The sequence below is a fragment of the Megascapheus bottae genome, chromosome 1, assembly GCF_031878675.1.
Source record: "Megascapheus bottae isolate mThoBot1 chromosome 1, mThoBot2.hap1, whole genome shotgun sequence".
Taxonomy (NCBI): domain Eukaryota; kingdom Metazoa; phylum Chordata; class Mammalia; order Rodentia; family Geomyidae; genus Megascapheus; species Megascapheus bottae.
The window spans coordinates 104,043,232-104,064,476 of NC_143509.1; the positions used below are offsets into that span (position 1 = coordinate 104,043,232).

Below are 21,245 nucleotides of genomic sequence, written 5' to 3' on the forward strand. Positions count from 1 at the left end.
AAGTGGCCGAGCCCGAGGCACAGGAGCCTCCTTCGGCGCCCCTGGCCCCTGCCGTGAGGGGCAGCCTGCTCCCGAGCCTGGGCAGCCAGGCGGCCATTCCGTGTTCTGTCTGTTGACTCAAAATAAAGATGACGTGATCCCCACCCCATGTCTTCCTCATTTATAGAAGTTGAGGTGGTGAAGCGGTACGGTACCTGTCCCTAAACTTGTAGGAAGTCTCCCTTCAGAGCCTCCGCCTCCAAGGAAAGTCGTCGGGGCCCCGGGTAAGCTCGATGCGGAAGGCGGCCCGTGCCCCGGCCCCGCCCCCCGCGGGCCCCGGCCCCGCCCCCCGCGGGCCCCGGCCCCTCCCTCCGGAGGGCGGTACGCCGGACGCGCTGCCTCCACCGGACCCGGGGAGCCGCACGCGCTCCGCCCGGCCCCGCCCCGGAAGTGCGAGTCGCGGCTTCCGCTTCCTGCCGGAAGTGGGTGCCGGAGTGGAGACACGCACACGCACACGCACACGTGGGCCGGCCGGGATGAAGTTCGCTTACGGGGTGAGGCGCGAGGGGGCTCCGGGGGGGACAGGTGGGGGGCGCGGCCTCGGCCCCGCCCGTCCTGGCTGGGCGCCCCGCCGCCGCCGTCGCTGAGACCGCTGCTGCTGCTGTCTCTCCCCAGTTCTCCAACCTGCTGGGCACCGTGTACCGTCATGGAGACCTAAACTTCACCCGCGATGGAGACGCAGTGGTCAGCCCCGTGGGGAACAGAGTCACCGTGTTCGACCTCAAGAAGTGAGCGGGCCGGGGGCGCCCCGGCGGGGGGGGCGGGGGGCGGGGCGTTGCCGGCCGGGCCCGGCCTCCCTGCCGGCCCGGGGCTGCGACGGGGCGGGGTGCCCCAGCCCACGGACGGCCCCGAGCAGCCGGCCGAGCTGTCAGAGGAACTCGGCTCCTGCGCTCCGCTGTTGGAAGGCCTTGCGCGGCCGATCCTCCGCCGCCTGAGCAAGACTTGCTTTAGAGACTCGAAAGCCCAGGCGGGTAGCCTTGGGGCTTCACAGTTCAGGGTGTTGCAGGTATGGGTCAGCTGCTCTTCTGTGAGCACTCGGTTCCCATTGTGTTTAAGGGGCTTCCTGGGTGAGGAGGACGTGCTGAAGAAAACCTGGATGATAAGACAACTGTAACTTTGTGCTGACCGTGTGTCCCGTGTTTCTCTTCAGTATATTTTTCCCATTTTTTTTTTCTTTTTCTTCTTTTTGGGCTAGTCCTGAGACTTAAACTCAGGAGCTAGGTGCTATCTGTAAGATTCTTTTTCTCACGGCCCCACCACTTGAGCCACAGCTCTGCACTTGTGACATTTTCTGAATAGTTTACTGGAGGTGAGAGTCTCATGGACTTTCTTGATGGGGCTGGCTTCAAACAGTGGTCCTCAGATCTCAGCCTCTTGAGGAGCTAGGGTTACAGGTGTAGGTTACCAGCACAAAGTAGAGGTGGTGAGGGCCCTGGCGAGCCAGGCAATGGAATTGTATTGGGCTCTCTGTCCCTGGTCTGATGACTCTGTGCTCGGTGGTTTTTGCCTTCTGCAGCAACAGGTCAAACACTCTGCCTCTGGCCACGAAGTACAACATCAAGTGTGTGGGGCTGTCCCCAGACGGCCGTCTAGCCATCATTGTGGATGAAGGTGACCATCTGCCCCGGGGGCAGTCAGGGCTGTGGGGTGGCTCTGTGTCCTCTGCACCTGGAGGTAGTCCTGGTTGGGCAGAGATTGGCTTCATGGCTCTTGATAATGCTCAGGGCCCCAGGTGGACATGCACGTACACCCTCCCGAGTTCAGCCATGCATTTGAGGCCTGTGCCAGGTGTGGGGACGGTCCCCGGGGTGGCTGAAAGGTCACACCCTGGCCTCTTGCAGGGGGGGCTGCACTGCTGGTCAGCCTGGTCTGCAGGTCAGTGTTACACCACTTCCACTTCAAGGGCTCTGTGCACAGCGTCTCCTTCTCCCCTGATGGCAGGTAAGGTGCTGGCTGCTGGGCCAACTGCTGCTGCTTTCACTTGGACCTGGGTGATCACTTGAGCACAGGCCCGCTTGGCCTCCCAAATTAGTGGCTTCTCGTGGGTAGTGGAGGAGAAGGCGGGTACCCCAGTGCTGGCTTCTTCTCCTCATCCCTATAGGATGTCCTGTAAGAGATCCATACCATGCAGGGCCTGGGGGCAGAGGCCCAGGCTCTACACCACCCTTGGGCCACCATTGGCCTGGGTAGCACCTGCATTCCCAGTTCTCTTGCAGGAAATTTGTTGTCACCAAGGGCAGCATTGCTCAGATGTACCACGCTCCTGGGAAGAAGCGAGAGTTCAACGCGTTCGTCTTGGACAAAACCTACTTTGGACCGTACGACGAGACAACATGCATTGACTGGACGGATGACTCCAGGTAGGGCACCTGGGACATCTTGCTTGAGAGACACAGCTCCCGCTCGCCTGCTGCAGATGCACATGTAAAGGTCCCCGGTGAGCTTCCCAAAGCAAGACCAGCAGCTGGCGCGAGGTCAGGCTGCAGAGGAGCCCTGTGTGTGGTGGCCCTAACCTGCTGCAGCCCTGCGGGGCTGCCGGGAGCCCTGGGTAGCTCCCCCATCTCCTTTCAGGTGCTTTGTGGTCGGGAGCAAAGACATGTCCACTTGGGTGTTTGGAGCTGAGCGCTGGGACAACCTCCTGTACTACGCACTGGGTGGCCACAAGGACGCCGTCGTGGCCTGCTTCTTTGAGTCTGACAGCCTGGATGTAGGTCAGGGGTCTCTCGGCTGCCTGGGCCTCTGGTGGGCGGCTTGGCGCCTTAGGTGCACGAGGGCCCAAGTTGTGTTGCGTTTCCCTTGCAGCTCTACTCACTCAGCCAGGACGGAGCCCTGTGTGTGTGGCAGTGTGACACGCCCCCCGAGGGCCTGCGGCTGAAGCCCCCCACAGGCTGGAGGGCAGACCTGCTGCAGCAGGAGGAGGGAGAGGAGGAAGAAGGGGAGGAAGGGGAGAAAGAGACCACCGTCCGGGGGAAGGCCGCGCCGGCTGAGCACGAGAAGGCGGGAAAAGTGAAATACTCGCGCCTGGCCAAGTAGGTCTCTAGAGAGTGCGTGTCTGGGTGTGGGTTCTGCTGTGGGCTTTCCTGCCCTCAGCCACCCCTGAAACAAGCAGTTCCTGGAGTAGTGAGGACCTGGAGGTGGTGGCTTAGATTTCAGACCCTGTGGGTGCTTTGGGGGGCTGCGCCTGTCCACGACGCACGGTCTCGGAGGCCCCTGGTTCAGTGCAGCTGGTTTTGGGGGGGGGCAGGGCAGCCATGCTGGCTGGACCTGGGGAGCGGAGGCCATGGTAGGTGAGGAGGCCTCTGGGCCCCAGCAGGGAGGGAGTGTGGTAAGGGTGGGTGTCCGTGCCCTTGGGACCCTTCCCAGACTAGAGCAGCTCGTGGATGGGATGTGGGTGTGGCGCGGGTGCCTCTGGAGGGAGGACACGGGGAGAGAGGTGCAGCTGGTCCCTTGGGCTAGAGGCAGGGTCCCCCCAGGACCACCTTTACCCGTGCTCTGCTCTGCAGGGTCCCCACTGCCAGCCACTCTGCCAGTCCCTGGCTTAGGGCCCTTGGGGACGGGGCTGCTGCTCCATGACATCTCCCAGCGTGTGCCGTCTGTCTGATTAGGTACTTCTTCAACAAGGAAGGAGACTTCAACAACCTCACAGCTGCAGCCTATCACAAAAAGACTCACCTCTTGGTCACAGGTTTTGCTTCTGGAATCTTCCATCTGCACGAGCTCCCAGAATTCAACCTCATCCACTCCCTGAGGTGAGCCCTCTCTGGGGTGTTTCCTGTCCTTCCCGGGGGCTCAGGGCTGGGAGCTGCTGTGCTTTGCTCCTTGCCTCCTGCCTTCACCTTTACCCTGTGGAGAAAATTGAAATGCTCGTCCACAAATAACCTTGGTCTAGGACCCTGCAGTGGGCAAAGGGGCGACCTGGGTGGACCGGACGCCCCTCTGCCCACCCCATCACATGCTTCTCTGCTCAGCATCTCTGATCAGAGGATCTCCTCGGTGGCCATCAACAACTCTGGAGACTGGATCGCATTTGGCTGCTCAGGTGAGTTTTCCTGCAGAGCTGGAGGAGCGTGTGGAGGAGAGCTGCAGCAGGGTGGACCGGGAGGCCAGCTCTCTGGGCACAGTTCCCTCCCAGGGGTGGCCCGGGCTGGACCAGAGCAAAGAAAGCCGGTGCAGCTTCTGGATTAGTTGCACCTCAGAAGCGTGTAGTCTCTTGCTTGCGTGGATTTGGGTCTATTGGCTGCTCTCGAATGGCCTTGGCTTCTGCGGGGCTGTGCTGTCTGCCTGGCCCTGCCTGGTGCTGCCATCCACGGCCTAGGCTCCAGCCAGCCCACCGCCTCCTGTGCCCGGCTCTCTGCCTGTGCTCAAAGCAGTGGGGCAGTGGTGCACAGGGCGGACAGGGCCCCTCAGCAGGGAGACACGGGGCTTCGGGTGCCGGGCCCTGTGCTCAACACAGCCCTGGCCCTGCCCGTCCTGGGCGGGGTCCTGCTGTGCGCCGCAGGCCTGGGCCAGCTGCTGGTGTGGGAGTGGCAGAGCGAGTCCTACATCCTGAAGCAGCAGGGCCACTTCAACAGCATGGTGTCACTGGCCTACTCCCCCGACGGGCAGTACATCGTCACCGGTGGGGATGACGGCAAGGTAGGTAAGGGGCGAGGAGGGCCGTGTGCGAGGGTTGGTAGGTCTGGTAGCCTAGAGTGGGCTTCGGGTTTTGGATGGGTAGGTGGGCCGTGGTCTGGGCTGTCATAGGCCACGTGTGGTCTCAGTTGCCCTGGGTGTTCACCTGACGGCTACAGGTGCCTGAAGCCCCATAGTTGGGGGGGAGGGGCAGGTGTGAGCAGGGGTCATGCGGGGCCTTGTGCATAGCACCTGTGCACTCCCACTGCAGGTGAAGGTGTGGAACACGCTCAGTGGCTTCTGCTTTGTCACTTTCACGGAACACTCCAGTGGTGTCACCGGCGTGACGTTCACAGCCACCGGCCACGTCCTTGTGACCTCGTCCTTGGACGGCACAGTGCGAGCCTTTGACCTTCACAGGTAAGGCCTTTGACCCTTCCCTCCGCGGGCCGGAGCTCCCAAGAGGAGGAAGCCTGGCACAGGCCACTGAGGCTGGGCTCTTCCGGGCAGGTACCGGAACTTCCGCACCTTCACGTCTCCACGCCCCACGCAGTTCTCGTGTGTGGCTGTGGACTGCAGCGGGGAGATCGTCTCTGCAGGCGCCCAGGACTCTTTTGAAGTCTTTGTGTGGTCCATGCAGACAGGCAGGCTCCTCGACGTAAGCGCCGGCTCACCACACAGGACTGTGCTCAGCGTGCGGGGAGGGGGGGGGGGAACCCTGCCCCGGGCTGTGCAGGGCTGAGGCCCTGACTAGGGTTTGGGGCTCCTTCTGCCAATTCAGGGCAGATGGGGGCGGGACTGGGGGTTTCTGCCCAGCCTGTCTCTCTGCACCTCCCTCACCACCTGTCCTCGGGTGGCCTCTTCCGTCCTCGCTGCTGTAGGTTTTGTCTGGCCATGAGGGTCCCATCAGTGGTCTGTGCTTTAACCCCATGAAGTCCATCCTGGCCAGCGCCTCCTGGGACAGGACTGTCCGCCTGTGGGACATGTTTGATAGCTGGAGAACCAAGGAAACGCTCGCTCTGACCTCCGACGGTAGCCTGGCCAGGGTGGACAGGGAGACTGAGGTGGGGTGTGTCTATGTCCTCCCCGTCTCTGCCTTATCCTCATGATGTTTGATACACACCAGTGCAGGGCGGCCCCTGCCAAGCTTCCATACCTGTGGGGTTTGGCGGGGAGCCCATCTGTGGCTGCTGTCTAGAGCTGCCCTTGAGTGTGACCACGTCCCCCTGAGGCAGTCCCAGACTCTGCCTGGCTGTGGCCTTGCCACCCCCCTCCTGAAACTGAGCCTTGCTCAGTAGCCACTGCAGGTGGCCCAGGAGCTACCACCACTGTCCTTGCCCCCTGTCCCCTCTGTCCTTGCCCCCTGTCCCCTCTGTCCTTGCTCCCTGTCCCCTCTGTCCTTGTCCCTGTCCCCTCTGTCCTTGCCTCCTGTTCCTCTGTCCTTGCCCCGTCACCTCTGTCCTTGCCCCCTGTCTCCTCTGTCCTTGCCCCCTGTTCCAGCTGTCCTTGCCCCATCCCTGCTGTCCTCGCCCCTGTCACCGCTGTCCTTGTCTCCATCCATGTCCCCCCTTAGAAGGACCCCTGCTGTCATTCGCACCTCCGCCTCCCTGCTAGCTGAGTGCCCCCTGGCAGGTCCTTGCAGCCTGACTGGTGTCCTTGCTGGCTACACTGTGCCCCATGCCTTGTTGGCCAGGCTGGCTGGTGGTGCTCATACGTCACTGGGGTGGCGCTGCCCCTGCCCACCAGGGCTGGGAAGGGTTTCCTGTGCCCGAGGGCCCGCTGGGCTCTTCCCAGGGCCTCACTTGCTTTTCCTCCAGCCCTGGCGGTGACGTTCCGGCCTGATGGTGCAGAGCTGGCTGTGGCCACCCTGAATGCTCAGATCACCTTCTGGGACCCCGAGAACGCTGTGCAGACCGGTTCCATCGAGGGCAGGCACGACCTGAAGCCGGGCAGGAAGGAACTGGACAAGATCACCGCCAGACACTCGGCCAAGGGCAAGTGAGTGTGGGCGGAGGACCTCACCCCTTCCCTGCCGGCTTCCCTGCCCTTCCTTGAGACTGTCAAGCCCCTGCAGAAGCTGCACCTGAAGTCCTTGTCACCTCGTGCAGAGGCTTCCTGAACAGAGCACTCTGCCCTCTGGCCCTGCATCTCCACTGCCTTCCCCTGCTCAGGGCTCAGGGCAGATGGGGCGGGGTGGGGCTGCAGCACGCCCCTGTGGGTCTGGGAAGGGCGGAGCCCATCTTGCACACCAGGTGTGAACTCAGTTCATTTCTTGGCATAAGCATGGAGACGCTGCACTGCAGCATCTGCTTTCTGTGGAATCGTGCCCTTTTCTACCAGCCCTGCAGGAGGTGCTGGCCTTTTGGTCTTAGAGCTGGTTGAGATGGGGTTTGTGGCCCCTGGAGGCGGGGAGGTGGGGGAGTGGGGGTGTCTCTCGTCTGTCTGCAGCCAGCCGCTCTGTGTGCCAGGCTAGGGTGTCTGTTCATGCGTATGTCCTCTGCAGCTCCTCTGTGCTCTGCAGGGTTTGGTACAAGTTTGTTGATTTTTTTGCGGGGCGGGGGTGGGGGGTGGGGTTGACCTCTGGGCCTGGGCTCGGTCTCTGAGCACTTTAGCTCAAGACTACTACTTGGAGCAACAGCATCCCTTCCAGTTTTCTGGTGGTGATTGGAGACAAGAGTCTCATGGACTTGCACGCCCAGGCTGGCTTTGAACCACCACCAGATCTCAGCCTCCTGAGTAGCTAGGATTAGAGGTGTGAGCCACTGGTGTCCATTGACCCAGGTTTTAAATGGCAATGCCATTTTCTTTTCTCCCCTGTTCTGTTGCCAGCCGTGGGTTGCTGCCTAGTCTTGGCCCCCGGGTCGATGTGGGCCTGGCTCTGGCTGTGGAGGGCTGGTGGTGATGTGCTGCCTGGCATGGCTTGTTCCGAGAGCCGCGTGTTGGGCCCTGGGTTCGGCTGAGTGCCTGTGTCCCCCGCCAGGGCCTTCACTACACTGTGCTACTCTGCGGACGGCCAGACCATCCTTGCAGGAGGCATGTCCAAGTTCGTGTGCCTTTACCACACCCGGGAGCAGATCCTGGTGAAGCGATTCGAGCTCTCCTGCAACTTTTCTCTGGATGCTATGGAGGTGAGTGGTGGTGCCAGGCCTCAAGTGGGCATGGGGGCTCCCTAGCCCTGGGAGGCTGGGAGACAGCTGTCCACACAGGAGCTGTGGCTGCACCTGAGGCCCTGGGGGTGGAGGTGCCCGTTTCCTGTAAGGGAGGGAGCACTGAAGAAGGCGCTGGCAGGCCTGCCAGGCACAGCTTCACAACGGCCTAGCCCCAGCGTCCCCAGCGTCCCACAGCCCCTGTCCCAGTTGCCTCCTTCCTGTGCACTGCAGGACACGGGCCATGGTTGGGCTAGCATGGAATCCACCTCAGGTTTTGCTGTGTAGCACACAGGAGCCTCCACCCCCTCCTCTGGGGGGCCGATGGCCCACTGTGGGGACCTGCAGGTCCTGCCGGCAGGTTTGGGGCCCATACCCAGCCCCTGTGAGCGGCAGGCTTGGAGGGACCTTCTGTGGTAAGGAGGAAACGTTGAGGTGCCGTTGCTTCTGTGTTCCAGGAATTTCTGAACCGAAGAAAGATGACGGAGTTCGGCAACCTGGCACTGATTGACCAGGAGGCTGGGGAGGAAAACGGCGTTGAAATTCCGTTGCCAGGTGTCAAGAAAGGTGAGCGGAGGTCTCTCTGTCCTGGCAGCAGCCTGCTCCTTGTCTGGCATTCTGGCTTCGTGGTGTTTGTGGGAAGACAAGGTGGTGGTTGGGGGTCCAAGTTGCTGGCTCTTGAGGTGGGAGGGGCCACCTGTGCCGTGGGGTCCCATCAGCAGACTCCAGGGACCCAGTGCCTCTGCTCGGGCCCCGAGAGGACCGGAGCACCTGCGTGCCTCCGGCAGATGTTCTGGGAGACTTGGGCACCTGAGAACCAAGTAGATAGATCATCCCCCCGGGATTCTACTGCCAAGACCCGGAGCATCGCTGTGGGCCCTGGCTCTAGGCTGAGCAGTGACCCTTGTAGGCCCCATGGCGGGGCCCAGCCCAAACAGTAAGCCCACCCTGGGCTGGTGGGAGCCTGTGGGACCAGAAGAGCTGCGTGCTGACCTAGGCATAGCTGGCCTTGGGAGCCTGTCCGCTGTGCCCAGCCTCAGGCAGATGAGCGGGTGCTGCTTCCTGCTGGACTTGGAGTAGGCCCAGTGGCCAGGGCAGAGAGTGCTGTTCCTGGCACGTCCCCATGGCAAACCCCAGCCGCCACAGGTCCCTGAAGGGTGGCCACTGTTTGTCTAGTGAGTGGCTCTGCCGCCCCGTAACTGCAACTCATTTTCCCAGGTGACATGAGTTCTCGCCACTTCAAGCCTGAAATCAGGGTGACCTCGCTGAGCTTCTCTCCCACTGGTGAGCTGTGACCTGTTGCTGCATGTGTCTAGGAACCCTTTTTCTTGGTGGTGAGGTCAATCGTGGGGTTTCTGGCAAGTTCTTATGGCTCTCTGTCACTGTGAGTAGGGATGTGCCACTAACCCCACTGGCCACATGGTCTCCTTGTCGCAGAGGACAGATACCTGCGAAGTGCAGCCCCGCATGCAGGGCTTGGCCAGAGCTCCCCACTGCCCCACCACAGGAGGCCTAGGCCCTGTGGCTCCGCCTGCAGCTGGAGGCAACAGGCCTGCTGGAAACAGTGGGATTTGAGGGGCATCGGCCAGCACTCGCCGGGAGTGTGGACCAGCTGAGGGCTGGGTCTCGGGGTCGCTCTGGTTCCTTTCAGTGTCGTGTACTCTGGGTATGGTTGCAGCCAAAGCAGCTGCAACAGAGCCTTGTGCCACCAGCTGGCTGGCGTCTGGTGTGGGCAGTGGAGCTGGAACTGACAAGTGGCTCACCAGAGCACGCTGCACACAGGCCCTCTGCCCCAGCCAAGGGGACCCTGCAGTCGTGGGCAGCTGCACTGCGGGCCATTTTCAGTTGGCAGGAGCCTCTCGCCGCTCTCTCCACAGGGCGCTGCTGGGCAGCCACCAGCACGGAGGGGCTTCTCATCTTCTCCCTGGACACCCAGATGCTCTTTGATCCCTTTGAGCTGGACACCAGCGTCACCCCCGGGCGCATTCGCGAGGCACTGCGGCAGCAGGACTTCTCCCGGGCCCTCCTCATGGCCTTCCGGCTCAACGAGAGGAAGCTGGCGCAGGAGGTCCTAGAGGCCGTGCCCCCAGACGAGAGTGAGTGGGGTGGGGGCTACCAAGGCCGGGCTGTCCTCCCTTCTGATTGAGGGCCGTGGAGCCAGCGGGGCTTCTCTTCTCAGTTGAAGTGATCGGCGCCTCTCTTCCTGAGCTGTACGTGGACAAAGTGCTGGAGTTTTTAGCTTCCTCCATTGAAGGGTCCCGTCACCTCGAATTCTACCTTCGGTGGACGCAGAGTTTGCTCATGTCGCATGGACAGAGACTCAAGTCCAGGTAGAGTGGGCATGCGTGCTGCTGCTCCCCTCTTGGGACATTGCAGGACAGCTGGCTGTGGCAGCCAGTGCCACATGCAGTGGGACTGCAGGCTGAACGTGTCTCCTCTGCAGGGCAGGGCAGGTGATGCCCACGGTCCAGTTTCTCCAGAAGGGCCTGCAGCGTCACCTGGATGACATGGCCAAGCTGTACGTGTGCAGGGAGTGGTGCTGGGAGGGGGCGGAGGGTGGGCCTTGCAGGTTCCCAGCCAGCCTTGCACCTGCATCATCTGGGTGGTTCTGGGGTAGAGGTGCTTGTCCTCCCGCCCGCTGGGGGGGCTGGAGGAAGGGAGGAGGAGCTGGAGGGGGGCTATGTCTGTCTTGGATGTCCGCTCGGGGCTGGAGATGGGATCACCTCGGCTGCACACAGCAGAGTGGGGGAGGTGAGGGGGACAGCAAGGCAGGGCTCTGGCCACAGAAGGTCGTTTCTTGGTGTCTCTGCCCCTCTGCCCCTGGACGCCTGAGGCAGAGTCTGGACTAAAAACATCACCACACGCCAGTGTCTTCTCTGTCCAGTTACCTAGTGTCTCTGGGCCCGTGGTCTCATGGGCCTCCATCTTCAAGGGTCTTAGCTCTGCACCTTCTCCCTCGGGCCTCATAGGAAGCTGAGGCGGGAGGGCTGTGCGGCTGTGTGGCTGTGTGGTCTGTCTTGGGAGGCCTTGTGGTACTCGGCCTACCCACTCCTCTGTGGGGAGGGTGGCCCTTCTCCCAGGACCTCGGTGCCAGCATAGGCCGCACCACTTTGAATGGATTTGGAGCCAGGGCACCACATGTGCAGGGGTGGGGCTCTGGTACAAACTGGGTCTCCTCACTTTTGCTCCCTGGCTAGTAGTGCTGTGGGGGTGATGGGGTGATGTCATGGCTCCATGACTGGAGAATTGGCTGACTTGGGGTGCGTCTCTGCTCCCCAGGTGACCTACACAAGGCCGGGTGGGCAAGGTGGGCAGGTTGCTGCCTCAGGTGGTGTGTGGAAGCAAGGGTGGCTGGAGGGGACACAGGCCACCCAGTCCTTGCCAGTGGGGGGAGGCTGGAAGTACGGGATAGTGTGGGAAGGGGTACCTGTGCTGACCTGGTCTCATACACACAGCTGTGACTGGAACCGCTACAATATCCAGTATGCTCTGGCAGTTTCCAAGCAGCGGGGCATAAAACGGGCCCTGGAGTCATCAAGGACGGAGGAGGAAGAGGAGGAGGAGGAGTCCTCGTCAGATGAGGACAGTTTACACCTGCTCAGAGAAGCTGGAGCCCACGATGATGATGAGGAGGAGATGCTGGTATAGTTAGAGGTTCTCAATTGCTGCCTTGAAACCTGCCAGACAACCAGTGGAGCATGCGTGCTGCTTGGGCCAGGAGGAGGAGTTCTGGAGGGCAGAGCTGTCCTGCTGGGTTCAGAGACTGGCCCTCCCTGTGAGCCCTGGGCAGCCTGCTAGCCGCTAGGTGCCAGGAGGGGCACGTGAGCAGCTGGCGGTATGGATAACTGAACTTGGTCTTTCCAAAGGGGAGAGGATTGTGTTTGTGGACTCGCATTTTATGTGAGAGTAATTTATGTTTTTAATGTTTTTTACGATTAACTTTGAGGTAAAACATGATTTATGAACATAAAGACTTAATTCTAGACCTGAGAGTCAGCATGTTTATAACATATTGTAGGGGAGGTATCACCTGGGTGCCCAGCAGCGGACAGGGAGCGTCCACAGACCTGGACCTGAGGGGGGGGTGCCCGAAGCGCCTAGGGCTGGCGCTGAGCGGGCAGACCGCTGCTGTGCCCAGCTGTGGGACCCTCTGGTCACTAGATGGCCCTCAATTTGGACTTGTGTGGGAGGTAGAGCTGCCAGCTCGCCGCTTCTCAGCCTGGCGGGCAGGAGTGGTGGGGGGTGGGTGCCGCACCCCTCCGCCCCTTGGCATGTGCCCAGCTGTGACCTGGGGTGCTGGCACCTCCCGGTGCGGCCCAGACCTGGGAAGGCCACGGCCGTTGCGCACGGGTGCCCGGCTCTGCCCTGTGCCAGGCCGGCCGCCGTTAGGTCGGGGCTCTGCCCAGCTCCCTCCCTGTCCTGGTCGCCGGGAGACAGCTGCTTTCTGGCGGCAGAGGAGGTTCCCCGCGTCCTGGGCCCATCCCAGACGCGGGAGGCCGCACCGTCCCTGTCCCGGCCCTGCCAGGCGGCCACCAGGCCTGCCTCCCACTGCAGCCCAAGGCCAAACCAAGGCGTGGGAGGGCCGCCCCCCTCCCGCTCAGCTCAGCGCATGCGTGTGCAGAGGTGTGAGGGGGCGGGGGATGTAGAGTGCGCGTGCGTGCGTGCGTGCGGGTGTTTAGGATCCCGGGGGCCCAGACTGCACCGGGGCCTGGCGCTGGCCTGGAACCTGAGGAGCGGTTGGTGTTTGCGCATGCGCAGCTGTCCACGCCGGGCAGGGGCGGGGCCATCGCACGGCGCGTGCGCAACCAGCCGCACACCTGCGCGCCGCCGGCGGACGCCCTCGGCTCTCCCACGCTCTGCGCATTTCTTCCTCTCACCACCCACCGACCGCGCCTCCCCCGCGCCGCCATGGCGGCCGTCAGGGCTCTGGCGGCGGCCCCCGAGCTCCGGCTGCTTTTGGGACTGCGGCGGCTCCCTCCCGCCGGGCGGGCGGCCCTCCACGGCTCGGCGCCGCGGCCCGGGGCCAGGGTGGCGCTGGTGAGTGCTCGGCCTGCACGGCCCTCCGCGCCCCGCCCTCCGCGCCCCGCCCTCCGCCCCCCCGCCTTCCGCCCCGCCCTCCCGGCCCGCCCCGCGCCCCGCGCCCCGCCCCGCCCCTCGCCCTCCGCCCCGCCCTCCGTCCTTCCGCCACGCCCCCCGCCTTCCGCCACGCCCTCCGGCCCGCTCCGCGCCCCGCCCTCCACCCCGCCCCGCCCTCCGTCCTCCCGCCCCTCCCCCTGCCTTCCGCCCCGCCCTCCCGCCTGGCCTGCCTGCCTGCCTGCCAAGGTCGGCCCGCTCCGTCCTCTACCCGTCCTCTACCCGCGGGCGACCCCGCCGACCTGGGGCCCCAGCGCCCGCCCGCGTGGGCCCTGCCCCGGTCAGCGCCCCTCCTCTCCTCCCACAGGTGTTGTCTGGCTGTGGGGTCTATGACGGGACCGAGATCCACGAGGCCTCTGCGTAAGTTGCCCGCTGCAGCCCCCACAGAAGAGGACGCCTGTGTCTCTTTTCCTCCTGTGTTTTTATTGTAATGGATACTCACCAGACAGAAGGTGCATTCCTTCACCCACACGGATACCTTTCTCGTGTCTTCCTCCCCGGAAAGCCTGTGTGTTTACAAGCTGTGTCTTGGGTTTACAAAGGTGACAATAGAAACCATTTTGGGCTCACACCTGTAATCCTGGCTACTCAGGAGTCTGGGATCTAAGGATCACAGTTCAAAGCCAGCCCTGGCACTAAAGACCATTAGACTCATATACAGTTAACCACTGGAAAACTGGGAATGGTGCTGTGGCTTAAGGGGTAGGGCCGTAGCCTTGGGCTGAAAAGCTCAGGGACAGCGCCCAGGCCCAGAGTTCAAGCTCTGTAACCGACCAAAAAAAGAAAGAAAGAAAGAAAGACGTTACTTGTGTTAGGGAATAGCTGCAAATTCTGTGGTCATGCTTGGTGGCTTTTGGCCTCGGTTCCTTCCACGTAGAAACTGGCTTCCTCCCATTCTGCACTCAGTAGTGGGGTCAGGCTTTGTGTTTATTGGAGAGTGAAGGTGAGCAGTCCCAGCAGGGTCTCCCCTGCCTGCCACCATCGCCTTGCTCCTTGTGGAGCCAGGAGTAGAGTGACAGCTCCAGACGCAGCCAGCCTCCCATCAATGAGCCCGAGGAAACAGGAACAAGCCAGTGAGGTAGGCAACCCCAGACGCCTGGGTGCCAGGACCAGATCCCAGGTGCTTATCCTGAGACCTTGAGTCTTTGTGCTGACCTGTGTGCCTCACTTTCCTTCTCTGGCGGCAGGAGTTCTGTGTCTGAGTAGGATTGGTGAGCATGTGCTTGGGGACAGAGCCAGCTCAGGAGGCTCCCCTCTTGTCCCTGGGGCGCCTGCCGCCGCCTGGCTGGCCAGCGCTCCTTCCCTGCCTGCTCGTCCTGCCCCTGTGTTCCCATGTCTCTTGGAGGAAACTAGGAACGGGGCTGAGTTGGCACCTCTCTGTTACACTTGCAGCCTTTAAAGTGAGGCAAGTGTGGGCAGCGGCCTAGAAGACAACACATTCAGGTTCCCTGGCATCACACTCGCAGCACAGCCTGCTCTGTGGTTCTGTGCTCACCCAGCGGGGCCTAAGTGGCTGTCAGCCCGGCCATGGCTTCATTAAGTAAATGGGGTATCAGCATACACTGGCAGCTAGTCACAGGTGTAAAAGCCGACACAGCTGGGCCAGCTGCTCAGGACACACCCAGGGCTGGAGTATTGCAGTGTGAGTGAGCTGAGCGTGGTAGCTCCTGTCACCCCAGCCATCTAGGCCTCATAAATAAGAGAACTGTGGTGCAGGCTGGCCTGTGTATAAATGCAAGCATCTGGGAGTGTGGTACAGATGAGAGCCATCACATAGTAAATGGGACGCCACGTTCAACTCCCGATGCTGCTCCAAAGGGGAGGCCTCTGGGCCGGCACGTGTTGATGTGTGTTTTCGTGGTTGTCTCCTGTTCAGGGCCCTGGTGCACCTGAGCCGTGGAGGAGCCGAAGTCCAGATCTTTGCCCCGGATGTGCCGCAGATGCACGTGATTGACCACACCAAGGGGCAGCCTTCTGAGAGCGAGAGCAGGTGCGGGCTCGCCGGGGCCTCGGAGGAGCCAGTCCACAGGACACACAGCTCACGTGGCACAGCCTTCACAGCAAGGGCAGCTTGCATGGTGCCCCAAGTCTGCATTCAGATGAGGGTCCCACAGAGTAGCCACTCTGGAAATGCGCTGTCCTTGTCCAGAGTCTTTGTCATTTCCCATGCTCGGCATGGGAGCCACAGGGTGAACGTGCGCATGCCTTGGTTTTGATGTCAGCAGTACCTCTCTGCCCTCGTCCGCCGGTTGAGCATCGTACTCCTCACTGGTGCCACGTCACGCATGCCCTGGCCACTTCTCGAGCGCCCTGAGTCCTGCACGCTGCGCTCCACAGCGGTGGCTCTGCCTTGCTCCTTAGGTTATGTTGGTTTGTCCTCTTCCCAGGAATGTTTTGGCAGAGTCCGCAAGAATTGCCCGAGGCAAGATCACCAACCTGGCCCAGCTCAAGGCCTCTAATCACGATGCCGCCATCTTCCCCGGAGGGTTTGGAGCTGCCAAGAACCTGTGGGTATCTGGGAATCAAGCCCTGTAGCATGGCATGCTGCTGGGGGCAGGGGTGCATTTTCCCCATTCTCTGAACTCTGCCCCCTGAGGGCTGTCAGGGTGAGCAGACCTTGACCTCCACGCTGGTCAGTGGAGGTGCATCCTGACTCAACCAGTGTGAGTGTTCACAACTTGCAGACACAGCCAGGCTGTGTCTTTTCTCTTTGGTTGTTACTGAAGTGGTGATCCTGGCCTCAGCCCGTCCATCCTGTCATGCCAGGAGCATCTCGGCCTTGAGCTCTGAGCAGTTACTCCTCCAAGCGTCCTGGCCTGGAAGTGATGGGCAGGATTCCATCCCCCAGGGTATGGCCAGTCCCCTGCCTGCTCCCCGATGGCAGAATGCCCCTTTGGCTTGCCCTTGGGCAGAATTCAGGCCCTCTTCCATGGAGGCCCCCGTCCCACCCACCCCTGATGCAGATCTGGGCCGGGGCATTGGTGCCCTTTGCCAGCAGTCGCCTGCATCTTGCTGTCTTCCTGTGATGGCTGCATTTTCATTCCTGTCAGGGCAATTATTTCTTGCCTGGACGGATGAGCAGAGTTCAAGTCCCCTTGGCTCTTTAGAGATTTGGGGGAACTGTGTTCTGCTAGCCTAGGCACCTGGACAGGGAGGTATAGGGCTCTGGCCACGGGAGTGCGGGGTTCCAGGTGTGATGTGTCTGAGCTCTCAGTGTCTTCTGGGAGTTGAGAGGGAATCTGCTATTCCCATTGCCGAGACCACCACCCGGCCTGTGCTTCCCTGAGTTGGCTGCTGTCGCTGATACTTGGTATGTGCATAGCAGCGGGTGGTAGGTTCTCGGGGAAGCTGGAGTTTAGTATGAGGGGACGGGGAGCTGTGCTGAAGTGTGCACGTGAGGTGACTGACGGGCGAGCCTTAGCATGTGCCTGTGGCATGCACGCAGGACACAGTGTCCACCCGGGGTGTGACAGCTCCCAGTGGAAATCCAGGCTGCGGCTACCGCTCTGTGCCCTTTGTGTAGTGACAGATGTCACCAGTGGCAGGCTGGCTTGGTGAGCTGGCTCCATGCTGGAGCAGTCCCCACGGGAGGGTGGTGCCCTTGCCACCAGCTCCCCTCTCCTGGGGAAGAGCCCTGGAATTAAGGAGCCAGCCCCGCAGAGGGACGGGGCTGGACAAGAAGCAGCACTCAGCCGGAGTTCCTACCAGTCGCTCCCGAACAGTGTGGAAGTCCCGCTGGGCACCTAGCCATTCTTCCTCCTACCCCCCCAGTTCTGGGTCTTGAACTCAGGGCTTGAGCACTGTCCTTGGGCTTCCTCGATGCCAGAGCTCTACCACTTGAGCCACAGCACCACTTCTGGCTTTTTTCTATGTATGTGGTACCAGGGAATTGAACCCGGGTCTTTGTGCATGCTAGGCAGGCACTCTACCATAGGCACTAGGCCACGCTCCCGGCCCTGCATGTAGCCAGTGTTGGTCATCGTAGGGTTGTTAGCCAGCACTTGTCTCCCTGTCCTTAGGCCAGCTGCGTGTGTCTTGTTCTTGGGATGGGGAGCGATCACAGCCTGCCCTGCGGGCCTGGGCCTGGTGTCCTTCCCTCCCTGCCTCCCTGTATCTGCCACCATCTGTCTGAGAAATGGATCCTCGGGGCGACCATCTAGGGGCTGTGTGCCACGCGGTGTTGGTCATGCTGGCGTGTGGCCCACGTGTGCCACGGGAGCGGCTTAAGGAAGTCCTTCATGACAGGAGCACCTTTGCTGTGGACGGGAAGGACTGCAAGGTGAATAAGGACGTGGAGCGAGTCCTGAAGGAGTTCCATGCGGCCGGGAAGCCCATCGGGTAGGTGGCGGGGCGGGGGGGGAGGGGGAAGCGGCTGCCACCTGGGCCCTGGCGGGCGCTGGGCTGTGCCCTCTTCTGCAGTGCAGCTCCAAAGGCCTGGCCAGGAATCCCATTAACCTCTCATGGCTGGACAGACAGGCTCCCCACGTGGAGATGGCCCCTCCTGGGTCTGCCTGCACCTCCTGCCCTCCTTCCCAGTTCAGAGAGCTCCTTGGGTGTCGGAGACCTGAGAGAAGGAAAGCTTTTTGGGGTGCTGGCTCTGTCCAGACGGCCACTGCTTGGCTGAGCACATAGCCCTGCACCCGCGCTAGTCTGCGTGCCTCGGGACCTCCTCCCGGCAGACCTGCGCGGAGCCCTGAGCTGGAGCTGCCTTCTCCCTCAGGTGCCCTGCCGCCCTCCCAGCTGGGCTGGTGCCACAGAGCCTTGCGGTGCCAGGGCAGACACTGCCAGCCAAGTTCTCGCGCGGGACCTGTCCCCCGCCCGCCGGCGCCTGTGCTCAGGTCTCAGGGCTGCACCAGTGGCTCTGGTGGCATCTCAGGCACTTGCTGGCATGGCCTTCCCAGCCTGTCCCAGTGCCCTTGGCTGCCCTTACCCATGTCTACGCAGTGCCATGGCACTGCCCCTGCACCCACTGCTGCAGGGCCGAAGTGAGGTTTCACCTCAGAGGTCAGCACGTGTGGCACTCTTGTCACGACCTTGTGAGAACACACCCAGCCGGGAGTGGTGGGGGTTCTGTGCTGAGTGGCCCCACCCAGAGCAGCGGCCTGTGCCCTATGTGAGGCCCCACTGTGCCTGGCCTGGGGACCCAGCTGAGTGCTCGGCCCCCACCCCACCCCGCCGCCCCGCTCTTCTCCCTCCTCAGCCTGTGCTGCATCGCGCCAGTCCTCGCAGCCAAGGTGCTCAGAGGCGTCGAGGTCACGGTGGGCCACGAGCAGGAAGAAGGTGGCAAGTGGCCATACGCCGGGACTGCCCAGGCTGTCAAAGCCCTGGGTGCCAAGCACTGCGTGAAAGGCGTGACCATATCCTTTCTGCAGTGTGGTGACCTTGCACTGTCCTTTGGGCCCTCTGTGCCCCCCGCCCCCCTCCCCGAGGGCGGCAGTCTCCCTTCTCTTCCCCCCGCTTCATGGGTGTCAGTCTCCCTGCTCTGGCGGTGGGGTGGGGGAGCGGGCAGCCACCTCGGGGTCCCTCAGCTGGCCGGGCATTCCTTTCCCTAACTCGTGTACACGAAGTGCACGTGGACCAGAAGAACAAGGTGGTCACTACCCCGGCCTTCATGTGTGAGGCGGAGCTGCACCACATCCACGACGGGGTCGGGGCCATGGTGAGGAAGGTGCTGGAGCTCACGGGGAAGTGACCGCGCAGCCAGCTGCCTGGCCGCCTGGATGGGCTGGAGAGAGGCGGGGCCCGTACTGGACCCCAGTGCCCCCCTCGCTCTGCACCCTCGACACAGCCCAGAGATGCCCTGTCATCGCCCCAGCTCCGTCCTCCTGGATGCTTAGTTTTTGAAGGGGGAGAAAAAATAGAGGCTGCGAATCACAATTAGAAAAACAGCAGTAATCCCTATGGAGTTTTTAAAGACTGCCTGCGAACAGCAAAGGGGCTTCTAAGCCGGCAGTCCCCACGCGGAAAATCTCTGCCTCGCCACTGAGATGTGACAGCCGCTGCTCAGGCCTGGGTGCAGTGAGCGGGCCGCAGCCGCGATACCTGCATTCCCGGCGCTGTTTCCAGGGTGGGGGCCTCAGTACTTGGCCGCCTTCCCAGGTGTGTGGAGAAAGATTAAAGAAGGCTGTGTACAGCTGGGCCTGGAAGACTCGAGTGTCTGCACCCACTGCCCCGTTCTGGAACATTCTTCCCCTTCTGGTCTGCACAGGTAGAAGTGGGACCCCCGGCAGCCTGGGGAACCCCTCACCTCCATGGCAGTGGTTGTAGGAAGTTGGGCTCACCGCAGAGCAGGGGCCCTGCCTGTCACGCCGCAGCTCCCGCCGTGCTGGCTGTGACAGCATGGCCAAGGCGTCGGGTGTGTGTACGGGCAGACCCTAGAAATCTCGCAGCCACGTCTGGGAGTGACCCCCAGCACCTCAGCATCCTGCAAGCCCCCCGCCACACGACCTGCATGCCGCTACAGTGGCAGCGGGGCTTTTCCCCAACATCCCCCCCTTAAAACCTGCTGTCCCTGGGCCGCCTCCACGTGGTGTTGCTGCCAGGCTGCCCCGTGATCACACCTGGTGTGAACACTCCCAGGTGGCCCCCTGTCTGTGCCAGCTAAGCTGGTGCAAGTCCTGCCCCAGCCACTGCAGTCTCCTGTGCTCACTGCACGCCGGCAGTGTGCTTTCCTCCTCCATGGGAGGTGATGTTACAGTCCCTTTCCGAGAGTCGGGAAGCTCAAGCCAGAGCCCTCAGCACCGCAGGCCAGGGTTTTGTCACCATTGCACTGGGGCTCCAAGGGACACAGAACCATGGGGGGTGGGGTGGAGGTGGCAGGTTTAACTCCTCAGGCCGGGCACTGACCTCACACCTATGACCCTAGCTACAGCACGCACATGGAGTATGAGAGGTCGGGATTTGTGCTGTCCTTACATGGCTGTCATGTCCTGGCAGTTGTTTTTTTTTTTTTTCCAGTCCTGGGCTTGAGCTCAGGGCCTGACCACTGTCCTTGGACTTTCTCAAGGCTAGAGCTCTACCACTTGAGCCTCAGCACCACTTCTGGCTTTTTCTAAGTATGTGGTACCAAGGAATTGAACCCGGGTCTTTGTGAAGCTAGGCAAACACTCTACCACTAGGCCAAACTCACGGCCCTGTCCTGGCAGTTGTAGCTGAAGACCCTGTACCGACAGATAAGGCTGGGGGTGAGGTTTGGCTGAGACCAGCTCAAGGACAGGGCTTCTGATAGTAGTCACCAGAGGAGGGTGGCTAGCCGGCCACGGGAGCAGCATGAAGGTCTGCGAGCCAGCCCCTCGGCTCAGCACGCAGGGACGTGGTGTGCCGCATGTCCCCGAGGCCTTGGCGGCCACTGTGTCTGTTGAGGCTGGGCCTCCAGCATCCAATCGGCCATGTGCCTGTGGGTGTTGCTGGCTCTTCCTACCTTCATGGTTTGGCTGGAGTTGCTCGGCAGGTCCCCTGCCGGGCCCTCATGGCAGGGTGTCATGGGACCCTTGAGTGCCTGCTCGGGGGCAGTGCCAGCCTGGCTGCCTCTGTGCAGAGGCAAGCACAGGCACATAGATGCTGGGGAGGGAGCAGGCCCGGGGGCCTTGTGTCGCTTTACCTGCAGGGCAGCTCACCTGAGGAAAGGAGCTGCTGGCCCAGCCAGCACACATTTTCAGGGTCCTGCAGACAAACCATCAGTCTAATCAGAGGGGCGTCTGGTCTGGGGAGCACCGTGCCTGCCTTCCACTGGCCTGAACAAATTTGAAGATACCCAGCATGCAGGCTCTGCCCCTTTAGACTCAGGTCTGCAGGTGTGGCTGAGCTAGTAGAGGCCTGGGCCATGGGTACCGAGCTGTGCTCTGGAGCTCTGAGCTGCTGAAATGCCCGGGGACAGCCTGAGCCACACACAGGCCAGGCCCTATTCCGAGAGCCCTCCTGCCTGGCCTGGGGAGGGCGGGCAGCGCCAGGCCAATGCAAGGCGTCCCAAGGACGAGATAGAGGCCCCGAGGGCCAGGAATGGGGCCACCCACCATGGCCGGTGACAAGGGTAACAGAGGCCAGACTGTGGGGTTGAGGCTTCTGCCAGCATCAGGTCCCAGGCTCCTTTTACAAGGCACTTGTCAGGGATGGCACAGGAAGCACTGCAGGAAGTCAGGTGTCAGTATTCTTGGAGTCACCAGCACTAATCGTGAGATGCCATCTTACTCACCTCAGGAAGGAGAGGAAAGCCGTCAGTGACTCACAATGTCTGCGCCCCAGCTCCCAGAGGTTTGGGGTTCAGTTAGCCCACACCCAGCATAGAAACCTGAAGTCCTGTCAAGCCAGCCCGGTTGA

At 62.0% G+C, this 21,245-nt stretch overlaps 2 protein-coding genes across 2 annotated transcripts; both read left to right on the forward strand.

Moving 5' to 3' along the window:
• The first annotated feature begins 491 nt into the window (after positions 1-491).
• On the forward strand, positions 492-11,786 carry Pwp2 (PWP2 small subunit processome component). The gene is made up of 21 exons (XM_090349994.1): positions 492-533; positions 655-767; positions 1,556-1,650; positions 1,881-1,980; positions 2,256-2,399; positions 2,611-2,746; positions 2,842-3,068; positions 3,645-3,788; positions 4,008-4,078; positions 4,538-4,674; positions 4,922-5,070; positions 5,161-5,308; positions 5,532-5,682; positions 6,468-6,648; positions 7,631-7,778; positions 8,255-8,363; positions 9,015-9,080; positions 9,674-9,892; positions 9,976-10,126; positions 10,240-10,314; positions 11,252-11,786. Exons 1-21 carry the CDS (start codon positions 516-518, stop codon positions 11,442-11,444), a joined length of 2,775 nt encoding a protein of 924 aa, XP_090206120.1. The 5' UTR covers positions 492-515; the 3' UTR covers positions 11,445-11,786.
• Positions 11,787-12,597: 811 nt separating this feature from the next.
• On the forward strand, positions 12,598-19,062 carry Gatd3 (glutamine amidotransferase class 1 domain containing 3). The gene is made up of 7 exons (XM_090350005.1): positions 12,598-12,833; positions 13,237-13,289; positions 14,806-14,919; positions 15,317-15,436; positions 17,175-17,267; positions 18,130-18,286; positions 18,493-19,062. Exons 1-7 carry the CDS (start codon positions 12,705-12,707, stop codon positions 18,619-18,621), a joined length of 795 nt encoding a protein of 264 aa, XP_090206131.1. The 5' UTR covers positions 12,598-12,704; the 3' UTR covers positions 18,622-19,062.
• The last annotated feature ends 2,183 nt before the right edge of the window (positions 19,063-21,245 follow it).